This window comes from Drosophila arizonae, chromosome 4, assembly GCF_054131065.1.
Source record: "Drosophila arizonae isolate 15081-1271.41 chromosome 4, UAZ_ARI_1.0, whole genome shotgun sequence".
Taxonomy (NCBI): Eukaryota; Metazoa; Arthropoda; class Insecta; order Diptera; family Drosophilidae; genus Drosophila; species Drosophila arizonae.
Window position 1 is genome coordinate 2,596,306 of NC_142924.1, and position 15,421 is coordinate 2,611,726.

At 42.2% G+C, this 15,421-nt stretch overlaps 7 protein-coding genes and 1 long non-coding RNA gene across 8 annotated transcripts; 4 read left to right on the forward strand and 4 right to left on the reverse strand.

The window, feature by feature from the left end:
- Window positions 1-612: 612 nt before the first annotated feature.
- Window positions 613-1,240, reverse strand: LOC149268974 (uncharacterized). Its single transcript, XM_089466950.1, has 2 exons — window positions 1,083-1,240; window positions 613-1,024 (listed from the first exon to the last, which is right to left on the reverse strand). The coding sequence occupies exons 1-2, from the start codon at window positions 1,092-1,094 to the stop codon at window positions 821-823; spliced, it is 216 nt and encodes a 71-aa protein (XP_089323076.1). The 5' UTR covers window positions 1,095-1,240; the 3' UTR covers window positions 613-820.
- Window positions 1,241-1,429: 189 nt separating this feature from the next.
- On the forward strand, window positions 1,430-3,022 carry LOC149268975 (uncharacterized). Its single transcript, XR_016269723.1, has 2 exons — window positions 1,430-2,124; window positions 2,383-3,022. It is a non-coding gene; the product is annotated as an uncharacterized LOC149268975 (long non-coding RNA).
- LOC108614659 (uncharacterized) lies at window positions 3,023-3,586 on the reverse strand. The gene is made up of 2 exons (XM_018008881.2): window positions 3,438-3,586; window positions 3,023-3,380 (listed from the first exon to the last, which is right to left on the reverse strand). The coding sequence occupies exons 1-2, from the start codon at window positions 3,447-3,449 to the stop codon at window positions 3,087-3,089; spliced, it is 306 nt and encodes a 101-aa protein (XP_017864370.2). The 5' UTR covers window positions 3,450-3,586; the 3' UTR covers window positions 3,023-3,086.
- A 949-nt stretch (window positions 3,587-4,535) lies between these two features.
- On the forward strand, window positions 4,536-6,358 carry LOC108614658 (uncharacterized). The gene has a single exon (XM_018008879.2). It carries the CDS (start codon window positions 4,601-4,603, stop codon window positions 6,257-6,259), a length of 1,659 nt encoding a protein of 552 aa, XP_017864368.2. The 5' UTR covers window positions 4,536-4,600; the 3' UTR covers window positions 6,260-6,358.
- A 187-nt stretch (window positions 6,359-6,545) lies between these two features.
- On the reverse strand, window positions 6,546-6,908 carry LOC108614661 (uncharacterized). Its single transcript, XM_018008883.2, has one exon. The coding sequence runs from the start codon at window positions 6,854-6,856 to the stop codon at window positions 6,617-6,619; it is 240 nt and encodes a 79-aa protein (XP_017864372.1). The 5' UTR covers window positions 6,857-6,908; the 3' UTR covers window positions 6,546-6,616.
- A 238-nt stretch (window positions 6,909-7,146) lies between these two features.
- LOC108614660 (uncharacterized) lies at window positions 7,147-7,550 on the forward strand. The gene has a single exon (XM_018008882.2). The coding sequence runs from the start codon at window positions 7,222-7,224 to the stop codon at window positions 7,474-7,476; it is 255 nt and encodes an 84-aa protein (XP_017864371.1). The 5' UTR covers window positions 7,147-7,221; the 3' UTR covers window positions 7,477-7,550.
- Window positions 7,551-8,819: 1,269 nt separating this feature from the next.
- LOC108614662 (uncharacterized) lies at window positions 8,820-9,250 on the reverse strand. The gene is made up of 2 exons (XM_018008885.2): window positions 9,136-9,250; window positions 8,820-9,076 (listed from the first exon to the last, which is right to left on the reverse strand). Exons 1-2 carry the CDS (start codon window positions 9,145-9,147, stop codon window positions 8,885-8,887), a joined length of 204 nt encoding a protein of 67 aa, XP_017864374.1. The 5' UTR covers window positions 9,148-9,250; the 3' UTR covers window positions 8,820-8,884.
- Window positions 9,251-10,661: 1,411 nt separating this feature from the next.
- Window positions 10,662-11,845, forward strand: LOC108614663 (uncharacterized). Its single transcript, XM_018008886.2, has 2 exons — window positions 10,662-10,808; window positions 11,556-11,845. The coding sequence occupies exons 1-2, from the start codon at window positions 10,800-10,802 to the stop codon at window positions 11,790-11,792; spliced, it is 246 nt and encodes an 81-aa protein (XP_017864375.1). The 5' UTR covers window positions 10,662-10,799; the 3' UTR covers window positions 11,793-11,845.
- Window positions 11,846-15,421: the final 3,576 nt, after the last annotated feature.

Here is a 15,421-nt window from a genome sequence, read left to right on the forward strand (position 1 = left end):
CAAGCAGCGGACTGCGCATTTTAATTGTAATTCAAATTAAAAATAGAAAACTACTCAGCAGCGGGTTGGCCAACAGCTGTGCCCCAAGGTGAAAGAAAATAGACACCAGCGAGTCCTTGCGGGGGTCAAGCGGATCTGACAGATACTGGGGATTAGAAAGCAAAAGACCATTCAAGTGAATGGACACAAAAAATAATTCTACTGATGTAGCTGATGCAGCTTAAAATATCGAGAACCACTGAAATATATTATATGTTAAGCCAAGATGTAACCTAGAGAGGGTAAATAGCCTAGAAGATAAAAGGTTTCAGAGAGGATGGAAAACTTCCAATGGAATGGAGAACATCCAAAGAAAGGCAGACTTAGAGAAATTCATGGTTAATAGAGGAAATATGAAGGGGCAACACTTTTTAAAAGAAATAAGTATTTCATTGAAAAAAAAAAAAAAAAAAAAAAAAAAAAAAAACATCACAAAGAAAAAATACATATATAGACGAAGGAAAACTTCTTACAAGAACTAAAAATAGCAAAAGCCAAAATCTTCTTTGCGATATGAGGGAAAAATACAAAATAAAATATTAAAATACAACTCATAAAATTAAAGATGCACAATTGTGTGTTACGTTTTACGCAAAATGCATTTAATCCAACAATAATATTTCCACTCTAACCATCATTAAATAATACTATAAACTCAAAAGACGAGAAACCAAAAAGGTGAAACAAAAACCGAGTAGAAGGAGAGTCTAAGGATTGCTCGAGGAAACATAAATTGCATGAGCCGAGGATCCAGATCAGATGGTCAAGACGTCATCCATGCTTAACGGTAGTAGGCGGCATAAGGATATGCGGAGTAGGCAGCAGCATAGGGGTAGGCGGCGTAGGGATAGGCAGCGGCAGCGGTGTAGGGCGCGGTATAGGCGACTGGTGCGGCAGCGGTATAGGCGCTGTAGGCCAGTGGTGCAGCAACAATAGCGGGCTTGGCGGCGACGCAAGCGACGACGGCGAACAGGCACAGAGCGAACTATACAAAGGATTTACTTATAGAGGATGTTTTTCATTGTTGTGTATTTAAAACTTACGAATTTGAACATTTTGATTGGGTTGTAACGAGCTGCTTGTTCTGAAGAACTTGACTGATGCCTACTGCAGCATTTGCACGAACTTATATACCCGAAATGCACAAAAGACTCGAGGTTCCAAATACAAAATGAAAATACAAAACAAGAAAAATATGCGAAACTAATCGAACTTTTAATTATTATGCACGGCGAGGCATTCGGATGCTCTTGCCTGCCAATTGAGCAGTCAGCTTGTCGTATCAATTCACGCCAAGGAGAATCTCGGCGACCAAATTTGCACTTTACTTTTAGTTTCATTAGCGTATGGGCTATGGGCTATCTGCTATATGCTAGGGGCAGCGGGCGTGGGGGAGAGTGCGAGGGGGGCGGGGTCGCTGTCCAGCCAGACGCAATAAGTATTTATAAACGTGACGCAAAAAATAAAAATATAAAAACGATCAGCAAATCGAACTGAAACGTTGACTGACACGTGATTCGCATGCAAAGCATGTGCTTGGGTTTGTGACCCACTCGCACCTCCATCGCATCGAACATCCATAAATGAATTTATAAAGCCAAGCGACTGCCCCACATGCTGTTTCATTTGATCAGCGGAAAGCGCTTAGAACACAATCATGTATAAGAAATTACTAAGCTTCAAACGCAACGCGGATAAAACGCATATTGTCAACGCATTAGAGGAGTCTAACAGCCAACGAGCAGTTGTAGCTCCAGCCGAATCGAGTAGCTGCACCACTTGCTGCACCGCTTGCTGTTGCTGCTGCTGCAACTGCTGTGAATCGCGGGAGGATCGCTCTAGGCTGTGTCAGCTCTGCACCGCTTCACTCGTGCTGCCCAGCTGTGTGGGCGCCATACGCGCGCTGCAATGCAACATTCTGCAGCAATCTGCAGCAGCAACGACTCAGAGACAACACCGGCAACAACCAGTCAACCATAACTGCTGCCAAACGGGCAGCCACTGGCTTCCAGCCTCGGAATCCTTAGCCAGACACAGATTGCAAATCGTTGCCAAAACACGTTGTTGTTGTTAATATAAATATTTGTAAGCATAGTTAAATTTAATCTAAATATTATTTATAATAAATCACAAAGAAACATATATATATGAATGTATATAAAGAAACAACAAACAACAACACAAAGATGATGTAATTGAGTGATATGCAAAGTCTGCATCGCTATTGCTCGTCTCTTTCTGTTTACAGTTCCCAAATTATATTCAATTTTGTCGTGATTGGCTGCAGTGTCCGGCTTGTGATAGTATTAGTAAAATTAATATCCATTTGAGTTTGCGTTCTAGTTGCACGCCTGCCATTTATGAGGGAGAGAGAGAGAGACAAATAGAGATGTCACTAAACGTCGTCTCTGGCGTTGCTGAGTGAGAACGAGATAGCTACTTAGGTCCTTCGAACATGGTCGCTGTGTTTTCAATGGAAGAAGGCAACCAGACGCAATATGGCGAGCCTTAAAGTGAAGATATAAAGGACAGCACAACAAGGAAACATTTTAAATATATCCAATTAGAGCGGAAGGCGATGAAACAAAAAATCATATATATCAATATATTTTATATCATTTGCTATAAAGCTCATACATTTTATGTAGCACATTCCACAATTTCGCTGCGTGGCTCATACCCGGAACTTTGATGATTATTGCCTTCTATGAATCATGCTGTTCTTCTATAGTATTGGCTTTTTTATGCCCACCTGTCTGCCAAAGCGGCTAACAGAGCAGAGCTTCCAAAAGCAACTGGAACAACATTTAAAAACATCGAATAAAATTGTTTCCTAGTATCATTAAAAATAGATCTAAGACTTCAATATTTGTATGTTCACATATTTCACATTAATATTTTGTTCGCTTCACGCAGTGAATTCATATTTCTAGCTCCAACATTTCGACTTCCTTGAACAAAAATAAATTCAAATACCAAAATATTCCGTTTAGCAATTGTTTTTTTTATTCCAAAAAAAAGGTGAGTCAACACGGTGAATGCATCATTTACAGGTATGTTGTGTAGGCAGCGGTGTAGGGATAGCTGTAGGGATAAGCGAGGGGCGCGGTATAGGCGGCGCTGGCAACGGGAGCAGCAGCAATCGGGGCGGTGTAGGCGGCGGCAACGGGAGCGGCGGCGGCAGCAACAATGGGCGCGGCAGCGATGCCATTGAAATTGCGTGCCACATACTGCGAGCTGGTGGCAGTGACGACAGCAGGAGCCGCATCCACAAGCACCGCAGGTTTCGCCTCAGCCAGGCTGCAGGCGAGCACAGCGCAGAGCACGAAAAGGGCAGCAGACTGCAAAGAAAACCCAATTAGAATTTAGCGAAAACAGACTTCAATCAAAAAACGCACCAGTTTGAACATGTTGAAATGTTTGGTTAGAGCTATCAAAGTAGACTATGCCAGAGAGTACTACGATTGCAGTTTTATAGCCGCCGCAATATGCGATGTGGATGTGGATGTGGATGAATTCTACACGAAATATAATTAGAAGCAATACAAATTATAAAAGACGAGCCGAGCGCCTGGCTACGTGCCCAGCCAAAAGCAGCTGGAAAGGTCTTTTGCTTTGGGTATGTCGAGCACGTCGCCAAAATGTGAGACCATAAAAAGTTTTGAAGGCAGCCACCAAAAAAAAAAAAAAAAAAAAAAACAAGCGTTGAACATCTATATTTTATATGGATATATACGAAACAGTAGCTGTTCCGATTCAAATTTATGCGTTCAGTTAACTGACCTGCCCTTGTGAGCACGAACCGACCGAAGAGCATTTGGCTGACTTTGTGGCTTGTGCCCTGAGGCATGTGGCATGTGGCATGCAGTGAATCGGATTGCGTATGCTCACTCGATTCAAGGTCAAGCGCTGACTCTGCAATTTAGTTATGCAATCAGTCAATACACTTTTAATCCGTGTTGCAGCATTGCCGACTGCACCCATCGTGGCATCCACACAATGGCCATGCCACATGGGCCTACGATATCTTTGCATATAATATTTTACAAAACTTTTCGTAATCGCAAACAAATATAACAAAAAGAATAAAAGCAAAGCCCAGGCCGACATTTCTTATCACTTGCAAGCTCGGAGAAGTAACTCGAATATCCATACTCCAGATTGAGCAGGCGCGACTACAACATACCCTCTACATTAAACTTCGATATGCAGAAATATTATATATTCAGTAATTAGGCAAGCATTTCGAATAGAGTAAATCTGGCTAAGCTTACTCTGGGAAAAGTTCTTAAGTCAGATAACTTGAGCTGGAAATTTTGTATGTTTATCTTTCATATAAAGAAGAAACTATTCGAGCAAAGTCTTCCCTTTGTTAGCAGAGCATTAAAAACAACGATAGTCTCCATATATACAAACATGATATTTAAGTATATAATATATACATATATCAATCGGCTCTTTTTTTCATCGTGCCACAAATTCCGTTGCACTTCTGTAAAAAACTTGCAGTCCGAAGCTTCTTTTGCAGTTTGCGGAAAGTCTTCGGTGCGCGCGGTTCACAATGCGTATACGCACTGCTGGTCTATTCCTTCTGTTTGTCCTGGCCAACAGCGATCCTGGCCTAACGGGCGATGTCTACTTGAGCTGCGATGAGTTCGAGCAGCACATGTATATGGATGCCAGCGATGCCTTCTGCACAGTCACGGGCTTCGTTGTGACCCACAGTCAAAATATTGTGGTCAAGAACATTCTGGCCGGCAACATGGTGAAGTTCATGAAGTTCTACGACTCGACGCTGCTGTCGGTGCCCTTTCGTCTGTTCGAGACGTTTGCCCACTTGAAGACGCTGGACGTGTCCTATACGAGCATCCTAGAACTGACGCGCAACACTTTCAGCGCTGCGAGCAATTTGTCGTATTTGAATCTGAGCTACAACAATTTGACTTCCGTGCAGACGTCTGTGTTTATCGGGGCCAATGCTCTGATGCGCCTGGACTTATCGTACAACCGCATTTCGCAGCTGAGCGAAAATGCGTTTTGCGGGCTGCACAACCTCAATAAGCTGCAGCTGACGGGCAACCGATTGACCGATCTGCACAAGGACATCTTCAAGGACAACGAGTATTTGGAGTCGGTCTCGTTTGAGAGCAATCTGCTAACCTTCATCCAGCCGGAGGTCTTCAATCGCATGCGCCGCATCAAGGAGGTGAATCTATCGAACAACAAGCTCATACGCATTCATCCCGATACGTTCACGGAGGCTGCCAGCCTGGAGAGCCTCCTGCTGGCTATCAACTCACTGGACGCCTTTCAGTTGACCAACAAGAATATTGTCCATCAGCTTCATTTGGATTACAACCACCTGACCAACCTCACGATCAACGCCACTCGATTCGTGCGCGCTAACTACAACAACATCAGCTCGATTCACATGCACCAGGCGCTGCAGCTGGAGACACTGGAGCTGCGAGGCAATCGACTGGCGAGCATGGCGAATATAACAAATCTGACTGCTCTGCTTCATCTGGATCTCTCCTACAATCCCATCGGATCCCTGACTGTCAGCACCTTTGATCAGCTGAAGCGGCTGAGGAATCTCTATCTGCGTGCCACTGGCGTGCGCGAGCTGCAGTTTGGCATGTTCTCCAAGCAGAAGTTCTTGGAGATACTCGATCTGTCGTTCAACAACCTGACCAACCTCAATCTGGATCTATTTGTGCCCTATCTCACGAACCTCAAGCAGTTCTTCGTCGATGGCAATTTGCTGACCGAGGTACAGGGCAATCGCAGCTTCGCCCAGGCCTTTCCCTTGCTGCAGAAACTGGGCATCTCGAGGAATCGCTTCAATTGCTCCTATCTGCACCACCTGCTGATACCGCCCTACCTCACAGAGACCGTGACCCTGCACATCGAGCCGGATAACAGCACTGACGAGACGCCTCACATACGCGATGTGTCCTGCATTAGTCCATCCAAGCAGGGTGCCATCCAGGAGGAGCCCACACAGTCATTGCACAATCAACTGGAGCTGCTGCGCGCCCACTCACGAAATCTCGAGCTCCACTTGCACTTCATGAAGTTCTTCCTGTGTGTGCTGGGCGCAGTGATCCTCATATCCTTGGTGGCTTTGATACTGTTGCGCTGGCGCAAGGTTCAACGTTCAGGTCGCTACAATCGCAGCAGCATAGTCTTCCATTCGAATGGCACAATGGAAGCCTAGTATCTCGATAGCATATAGCCAAAATCAGAAATAAGCTTAAGGAAACGCAGTTATAAATATAAATATAAATATATATATTTCTTATATTTGATAAGACAACCAGGAAACCTTTTAGAGCAAACAACCAAATGAAGGGGCAGATAAAAGACCTCGACTCAAACTTCCTGCTGGCAGTTGAGATAATTGCCAGGCAAAGACCTTGAACAGAGCCCCGACTACTGTCTATATATGTACATATATATATATATATATGGTATACAAGATAAAATGAGTAAAAACAATTGGATTCCGAGGTTCAGTTTTGTTTATTCATATTCAATTTTTGCAGATGTGTTTTGCCGGGTCGTCTTTATCTGCCTACTTCCTGAGGTACAGAGGAGCGGTGTAGGCAGCAGCGTAGGACGATGCAAGATACGGGGATGCCACATAGGGGGAAGCCACGTACGACGATGCCACATATGGAGATGCCACATAGGGAGATGCCACGTACGACGATGCCACATAGGGCGCGGAGTAGGCCAGTGGAGCCACAATTCCTGGCTTGGCTGCAGCGCAGGCAATCAGAGCGAAGACGGCGAGGATGATTGACTTGAACATCTTGAGTTGCTTAGTTTGTTGGTTGAACGGAACTGATGATGATAGCTGCTTGAGCCAGGGCTTTTATACACCAGCCAGCTAATAGGTAGAGCCTTGGCGCAGACATCGTGCTGGCCCAGCTAATGAGCCAAGCGGGGCTAAACCTACAAATTATTTAAGTCACTTATGCACATAAGTGCCAATTGGACTGGCTACGTGCAATGCCTGAGCAATTGGCCAAGAGAATACACCATGCACATTGGCCAAGGTCGTTACGAAATGGTTGAGTCAAATTTGCGTATATAAGCCATGGCTCGACACTGGATTGAGCATCAGTTACATTTGTTTCATCAACAACCGTAAACCAACCAACCAACAAACTAAAAATGTTCAAGTTCATCGCTGCTGTGATCCTCGCTCTGGTCGCCTTCGCTGCTGCTAAGCCAGGAATTTTGGCTCCTCTGGCTTACTCCGCACCTTATGTGGCATCTCCGTACGTGGCATCATCGTACGTGGCATCCCCCTATGTGGCATCTTCCTATGTGGCATCTCCATATGTGGCCTCGCCGTATGTTGCCTCTTCCTATGTGGCTTCGCCCTACGCTGCGGCCTACACAGCCCCTCTGCTGTTGAAGAAGTAGACGACTCACTCACTGGATATGAAAAATTGATCATAATTTACGGCGGAAATAAAATGTTGGGAACATAACTTAAATATTTGCATTTTTATTTAACGGCAGCCTAAAAGTTAGCTACACTATTATGATGAAGCTTAACCCTTGGGAAATACAAGTATAAGCACAATAATGAATAGCGGACGTTAGCGGTATCACATATTACTGAAAACGATTATTCGAGAACTAACCAGAGACTCAGCCATCACTTAGTCATTCTCCATTTTATTTAAAGACGCCATGAACGTCTTACGTAATGAGTCAATGCGATAAAGTAATTGAAACGTTTATCTCTTTCTTTCATACGTTACCCTTAGTCCAGGCGATTAGGATTCGTTTTTATTTCTTCACGCCACCATTTGTCCTCTACACACGGTGAGCTACGTTCGGCTTGAGAAAGAAGAAAACAAATAGTCCTATTGTCTTCCCTTTCATTTACACATACGTGCATGCAATCTTTCACAGTCCAGACGATCAGGAGAGAGAACGAAAAAAGTACCGTTGGACTCGCAGTAGTGCTGCGCCTGTCATGCTAGTTATTTGTTGCTGTTGCCAGAATGATAACGCATGCTTCTCTCCTTTTTTTTTTGGCAAAATGGAGAACGTTGTTGTTGCTTTGCAAATTGTTTACTACTGCCAATGGGAAGAATCATATTTGCGTTTCAATTTTTAAGAGCAACAATTCTTTTATTGGAGTACTTTCTCCGAGACTTTATTACTATAAATATAATATATCATACTTTAAGCTGGTCTCCCAATAGCAAAGGAGTTGGTGTTCATGAAATTAAATGTAAACGCAAGATTAAGCGTAAGGTTCCCAAATCGATCCAATAGCGGCTTGTAATAAAATGGAAATGAAAAGGGCGGCTTCTTTTTTTTATTCGAGGTATTGTTTGACTGCAGCAGATGATTGAAGCTGTTCAGCAGTTGCTGCATTTCTAGTAATAAATCCCTGCCCTGCACAGCTCCAAGTTGCGTCTCCCTCTCTTCTGCAGGTAAGAGAGGCAGCAACTGCAGTTGACTAGCAGTGGGTTGAGCCATGCGCATCGCAGGCGTGAGCACATACAGATGGAGAGGCACGGCGTATCGCGATTGCAGCACCACAGTCACAGTCACAGTCCACACTATCCGAAAGAACTGCGCCAAAGATGAAGCTACAGATGTGTCTACAAAATAAAAGACGCCTACTTACTGACCAGGCCATTCCGCTGGCTGTAAACTAACTACTGCAGCTGGCGGCTGGTGCCTCGACTTTTATAGGCGCAGCATTAAACCCCCAAGAGTCCCAATAAAAAAGGCATTTAGCAGACTTTCCAATCAAGCTCAAAGAATTTATTTTATTTCAGGCCTTTCGCCTTGGATGACCGCTGCTCATTTAAAGCCAGCCGTAGCCACGTCCAATGGGCCGCACAATGCTGTGTGTGGGCCAAATGGGGCGCACCACCTGCACCGTCTGCAGCGTCTGTCCCGGCCAGCCCAGGTACGAGGAGCTGCCCAGAATCGGTGTGGCATGCAGCAGTCCAGGTGCCGCATAGGCAATCGCCACGCACAGCGACAGCAAGACCAACTGCCAAATGTACATGCAAATTAAAAATGAACTGAGGAACAACGTCAACTGCTACCCACCAGCTTGTACATGTTGAGGGCGTTTGGATAGTGAGCAGAACAGAACTGAAACTCGTTGCGTAGCTGTCAGAAGACTCGTTGATTAGTTGCACAGACTGCAGCATTTATATAACAAGTGGCAAGCAGCAGCAACTATGAGCGATGGCCGATGCTCTATGGACTGCATGCAATCCAACGCTCGACCTTCGTGCTTTGAGATCTTAGCCGGCTTTGTTTAGTTATTTGGTCCAGCTCACATTTCATAAGTGAATGACTTCAGTTCGCTCAACTCGTGTTACACACTACTTAACCGCCAGGCCAAAACTTGCAGCACTTTGCTCTATTCAGCTGCGGCTTCGACTACATTTTTGTGTGCCATGGACGTTGGGCGGAGAAGCGCATTAAAGATCATTGGACACAGTACAATACTAAAAGAGTTGAGTGAATTGCACAAATGTACGCCTATATATTGGGATAAAGCTGTTTAAAGTCTAGGAAATCACAGTTGAAATTTAATAAGAAATTAACTCAATAGGCCCAAAGATATCCCAAATTGCCATTTAATTTATGCCACACGAAGGTAAAGGAAGCTGCGCATTTGCTTTCAATCAACACCATCAACACCATCAACAAGAACAACAACATCTGAGCAGAACTGACCAAAACAGTAAATACTTCGCAGAAATATATTGAATAATAAGTACGATGTATACATATATACAAAGGACTTTAATTGAGTAATGTGGTAGGCGTTTGTTTTCGGACCTGCCTGAGATTGAGGCCAACGCAGGGAACCGCAATCGGAAAACAAAGCGCTGCGCACTTGGTAAACTTCCCACATTTTGAGTACGATTTCAAGGACAGATATGTAAATACGCCCGCCGAGGCGGAAGCTGTAGCTGACCTTGAAATTCATCAATGCGAGTGAACACGCCCACTTACACCTTACACCTTATTTGTTGATTTTGGGCCAACGTGAAGCAAAACAAGCGAAAAAATTGTCAACATCGAAGAGCAAAATATTTACCATTTGCAGAAACCATGTCCAGAAACTGTCAAGGAATGGAAAGGGAAATGGAAATGGACTTGAAATGAACTGTTCAGATCGAAAAGAAACACTGCGAATGAGTGAGAATGACTGAGGAAGCGAGCAACTAGTTGCATGTGACTGCATAGCAATCCCAAGTTATTTAAGCCAACGATCAGTGCTCCGTCTGACTGGGAAGACGGAGAACATGTTCAACTCCTTATACTCTGCATGCATCAGAGAGAAGAGAAGGGTATGTAAGACTAGTTAAGGTTAAGGTACTGTATATGTAAGCTAAGCTGTAAGAGTTAAGAACTTTGCGCTATCGACAATTGAGAAAATTTGACATCACATATACAGAAAATCCTTCAGTATAATATATATACATTAAAAGTGTTCCACAATAGGGTATCCCACTGTATTCACTTCACCTTCGTTTAGTCCAGCTTCTCTTACGTCTACTTTGTCTCCTTTGGACTGCAGTCAATCGATCTGTGAAGCACATTTGCAATTGCAGCTCCATTCAAAGTGAGTTAAGGGCTTCTTTCAGAGCTGCCGCCCCAAAGTTCTTTGACCTTGTAGTGGACTCAGAAACTGCAGCCTATAAAAGAGAACCACGCGACTCACCCAGCATTCAGTTTGTGTACAGAACAGGACCATGAAGTTGGTAAGTTACGCGTGAACGATTGAGCAAGCGATTAAAGTGAAGCGATTGAAGAAGCTAGGCCAAGCTAGTAAAACTATAAAGAGAATTGACTTAAGCTAAAGTGAATTATTTTCATCTATTAAGAGGAAATCGAGTAAAGGGCAAAGCTTAGAGCAAACGTCGTATAAACGCCTCAAGAAGCATTGAACTACTGCTGAGAAGTCGACAAAACTAGCAAACGAAGCTGAGCAAATTGTCATTTAAGAAAGCGTAGAGAAAGAGACTAGCCCGGGGATATATAGAGCCTAAAGAGCAAGAATTAAATATGTGAATATATGTACAACAAATCGGAGCTGAAAAAGAACTCTCACATTTATTATATACATGTGTCTTTCGGTATTATTAAAGTCGCTCGTGATTGGCTTGCAACAGTATTAGTGAGAAGTTACGAGCTTGCATATATTTCTGTGAAAATATCCAATCATTTGTGTAAGTGAGGGAGAGAAAGACAAATGTAGCTGAGCGTAGTTCTAGGCGTTGCTGAGTGGGAGAGAGACAACTAGATGACTATTTAGGCATTTCGGCATTGATCGTTTTGATTTCGGTGGCCGAAGAGAACACGAGTAGAAGTTTGAAAAAACAAGTGGAGAAGAACCGTAATTAGAGTTTTTAGCATAATTCTAAAATGAGTATAATTATTAATTTAAAATAAAAGTTATATGTATATGTAAATGCATATTAAGTAATACAACTATTATTATTTTGCAGCTCATTATCTTTGCTTGCCTGCTGGGCCTCGCACTCAGCCATGAGGTGCTCTACACGCCTGGCTATACCTACTATAGCGCACCTGGACTGGCCTATGCCTTGCCTCTGGCCTACACCCGACGCCTCATCTCGCCGGCCTTACAGTCGCAGGTGTATCACAGCGTGGAGACAGACAACTCCTATCAGCAGCAATATCGTGCTGACTACAAGCCGCTGACCTATGAATATCTCTTCTGAAAAAAGGGGGAAATAATTAAGCGTGAAATTTGAATAAAGTGTATCAGCCCGAATATTCTCCATTTTTCGTGTTAAATTGTATTCACATTGTCTGAGGCGAATGCGTCAAAACAATTTCCCTACCTAGAGTGTCTGCCCTCTGGTCTATTGAACTTTCAGCTATTGGCCTCGACACAAGCGTCAACAATTCATGCCCAGGCATCAACAATCAACCAACAACCATCAGGCATCAGGCAGAGGACAGTGCACACAATAGCTTCATAGTTTTAGCAATATCATATGAACCCGTCGCACCTTGAACCCCACCTCAAAGTGACGTTTAAAATAAATCATCAGTGATCCCATAGGAAGCGTCGACCAATTGGAGGCGTGCACCACCACGTCACAGCCCATCGAGCACTACCAGCAACAGCGCCAGCAGCCGCCGCACTGCACATGGAAGCCGTACCAATTGCAGTGGAATAAATCCACCGTAGAGCTAAAACACGCTCGTCTGATTTCTGATTTTCCGTTTTTGCTTCGGAAACTTTTGCGTTTTGCTTTCAGCACGTCCAAAAACGTGACCAGCCGCTGGTCACATGGATATGTGGGTGTCTGGAGCGCAATACGCACGCAAATACCGTACGCGAAGACCGAACCCAACCCGTACAAAATAATCGCATAAATTAATTAATGTTTGATTGCTTTTCATACACTAACCAAAGTAATCAACAGACGAAAGTGTCTCAGGACTATTGCAAGCATTTTGGGACAGATTCAAAGAGATTTAATTAAAGTCTAGCTTTATTAAGAATTATACCTTAAGATTTTGGTTAAGGTTCAGGTAAGATAAGGACATACTTATATATAAATCATTATATCTATTATTCGTTGATATACATTTTATTCAAATTCAAATTGTTCCACTACATATATATAATGTTGAGCTTGAAATCAATTCAAATGCGAGTAAAATTTTATTTAAGAGACATGAGAAAGGAGCTGCTTCAGCTTAAGGAGTGAGTATGAGTAAAATGTATTCAAATATTCTTGGGTTAAGGATTCCAAATCAGATACAGAAGATTTTCAACTGTTCAATGCACAGAGCAAATATACGCTCTTCACTTGGACAACGCTTGCAATAAGTGAGAGCATCAGCAAGTCGACTTATCGAAATGTATCATAATGTTTTCTTACGCAACCACAGCCCGGTGTCCAGACATAAGCCTCATGCAAAGCAATGAGAGCTTGTTAATCTCAATTGATTCTTGTACGATATCTGTTTCAGCAGCTAAACAAGTTTTGCATATAAGAAGGCATAGAAGACGAAGTGGAGAAGAAGAACTTCCAGTGAACCGCAAATGCGCATGCAAAGCCAAAATGCAAAAGGCAAGCGCTAATGGCAGCCAGCCCAGCAGTCCAAGGCTAGATAGGCTCACAGATAGACAACTCTCAGAAATCTCTCTGCAATCGCACAATTTCCACAGAACGCAACGCAAAGAAACTGCGCAATTATGCACGGATATGCAATTCCCTGGATTCATTGGCAGCATTGCTCACATCTGGGGCCAAGAACTATTTCCTAGTAACAGACGAATTGGATTTCTGGCCCCCCAAGGCAAAAGGCAATGAGCCTGACCACCTGCCTAAGTAGCCAGCGTCTGAGAGACATTAGCACCTTGGCTTTGGCGTAGTGTTTAATGTCGTCCTTGGAAAATTCTCGCAACAGTTGCGAGTCGAGTTGGTATCTCTAGAAATCCAAACAATGCTGAGCTGCTCACGAAATCCCAATCGCAGGCAGGTGCCAACAGGTGAGCCAATCTGCAGCTACGTGACATTGTCTTGTGTATATACATACATATGTTTCTAAAGCGGCGAGCGACCTTGACAGCATACACTAAGGATATCTCAGCGACAGTTGGCAATGCAATGAAACGGGCACTGAGGACAAAGTGTGGACTTAGGTAAGCGGCACGCACTGAAATTTAGTCAAGTGGCAAGCTGATTACATCGAATGCGCCCTATTTATAGGTGCAATGGTGTTCTATTCCTATCAGAGGCAACAGCACCAGCAGCACCAGCAGCAATTGGAGCACGAGAGCCAACAGCCATCTCAAGTGCTGCATGCATAACCGCGATGCGTGCCAGCAACGTGCGAGTCGCAACAGGAGCCAAAGTCAAGTGAAGAGAATTGCAGCCAAGCAGAGACACACAGAATTAGCCATGAGAGGGCTGACTAATGGAGCCTTTATGTAAAGCCAAGTGTTGAGCAGCATATGAGCAAGCTGGTAAGCTAACTGGTTGGACTTGATTAGGGCGAACGAAGGGTAAACTATTTAAATGAGCAGAATCATTCGAATGGATAGACAGAGGGAGTAGAAAGGGGAGACAGGTAAAGAAGGTAGGGTGTTATATGAGTACATCTAAATGATATGCTAGTGCTCAGAATTATATTTATTTATATATATGTATATCTGCCTATGAATCTGTGCCTTGATTTAGCTAATTAACTGCAGCTAAGTAGCAGTAGAAGACTTCACTGTATTCATAATATGAATTTCATGTATAAGTATATTTATATGATGATAAATGTTTCATTTACGGCTATTGGGAGTTGTTACTGTTTTATTATAGATTAATTAAAGTAACGCCAAATTTTGTGTTTTTTCGATTTATGTATAATTTTTGTTAATTATGTTAAATATACTACTTCGATCTATGATTCAACGAAAAAGTAATTTTTCAATCTATATTTTACCATTAAAACTTTATTAATTTCAATAAATAATCTATGTTTTATTTGCCTTTGAAGTTGAAAAATAAAAAAAAAATAAAAAACAAGTAAAATAAATAATAAAAAAATAAAAAAAAAAGAATATTAATGTTAGACACTGCGTATATATAAATATATTCATATATGAAGATATGTTATTAATATATCATATCACTTTATATGTAAACATATTTTTTATATTTTTCTTATTTATTTTGCTATAACTGTCTTCGGTGCTTCACCTTCATATACTATAAACAAATGTTTATCTCAAAAGAGAAGCGTGAAAACTTAGGTCATTAATTCAATTTCATAATCTGTTGTCGTTATTGAAACTGAATCCATTAGCGTATTTAATTGCAGCGCTAAATGGAAGAGTTATTTCATACTTAATGTTGATTAGGCAGCAGTTGAGCATAATTAATTAAAGGATTGAGTTGATTAACCCTAGTCCAAGTTAAGTAAGCAAACGAAAATTATCAAATCGGCTTACCTAATGTAAATAACTTTGATGAGGAAAAGATGAGAGAGTTAGTCAATTGCTGAGGTATATGAATGCATAATTTAATATAATAAATAACTAAGTATATATTAATGTAAAAATTTTTAAAATTTTTGTTTTTGACTTTTTTATCGACATGACTTATAATACATAATTTTAGGTCAAAATTTAAGTCGTAACTTAACTACTAAATTATATTTCAGTTGTGCAGATAACTAAAGCAGTTTGAATAGGAATTTAACTCATAATCTGCGAGATTTTATATATGTATGCAAAATTTTAGTGAAAACGGAGAATATTAAGAAAGAAAATGAATTTGATGCAACATTAAATTTTAAATATTTCGATTGCCTCGAATATTTCATATTCTTTATC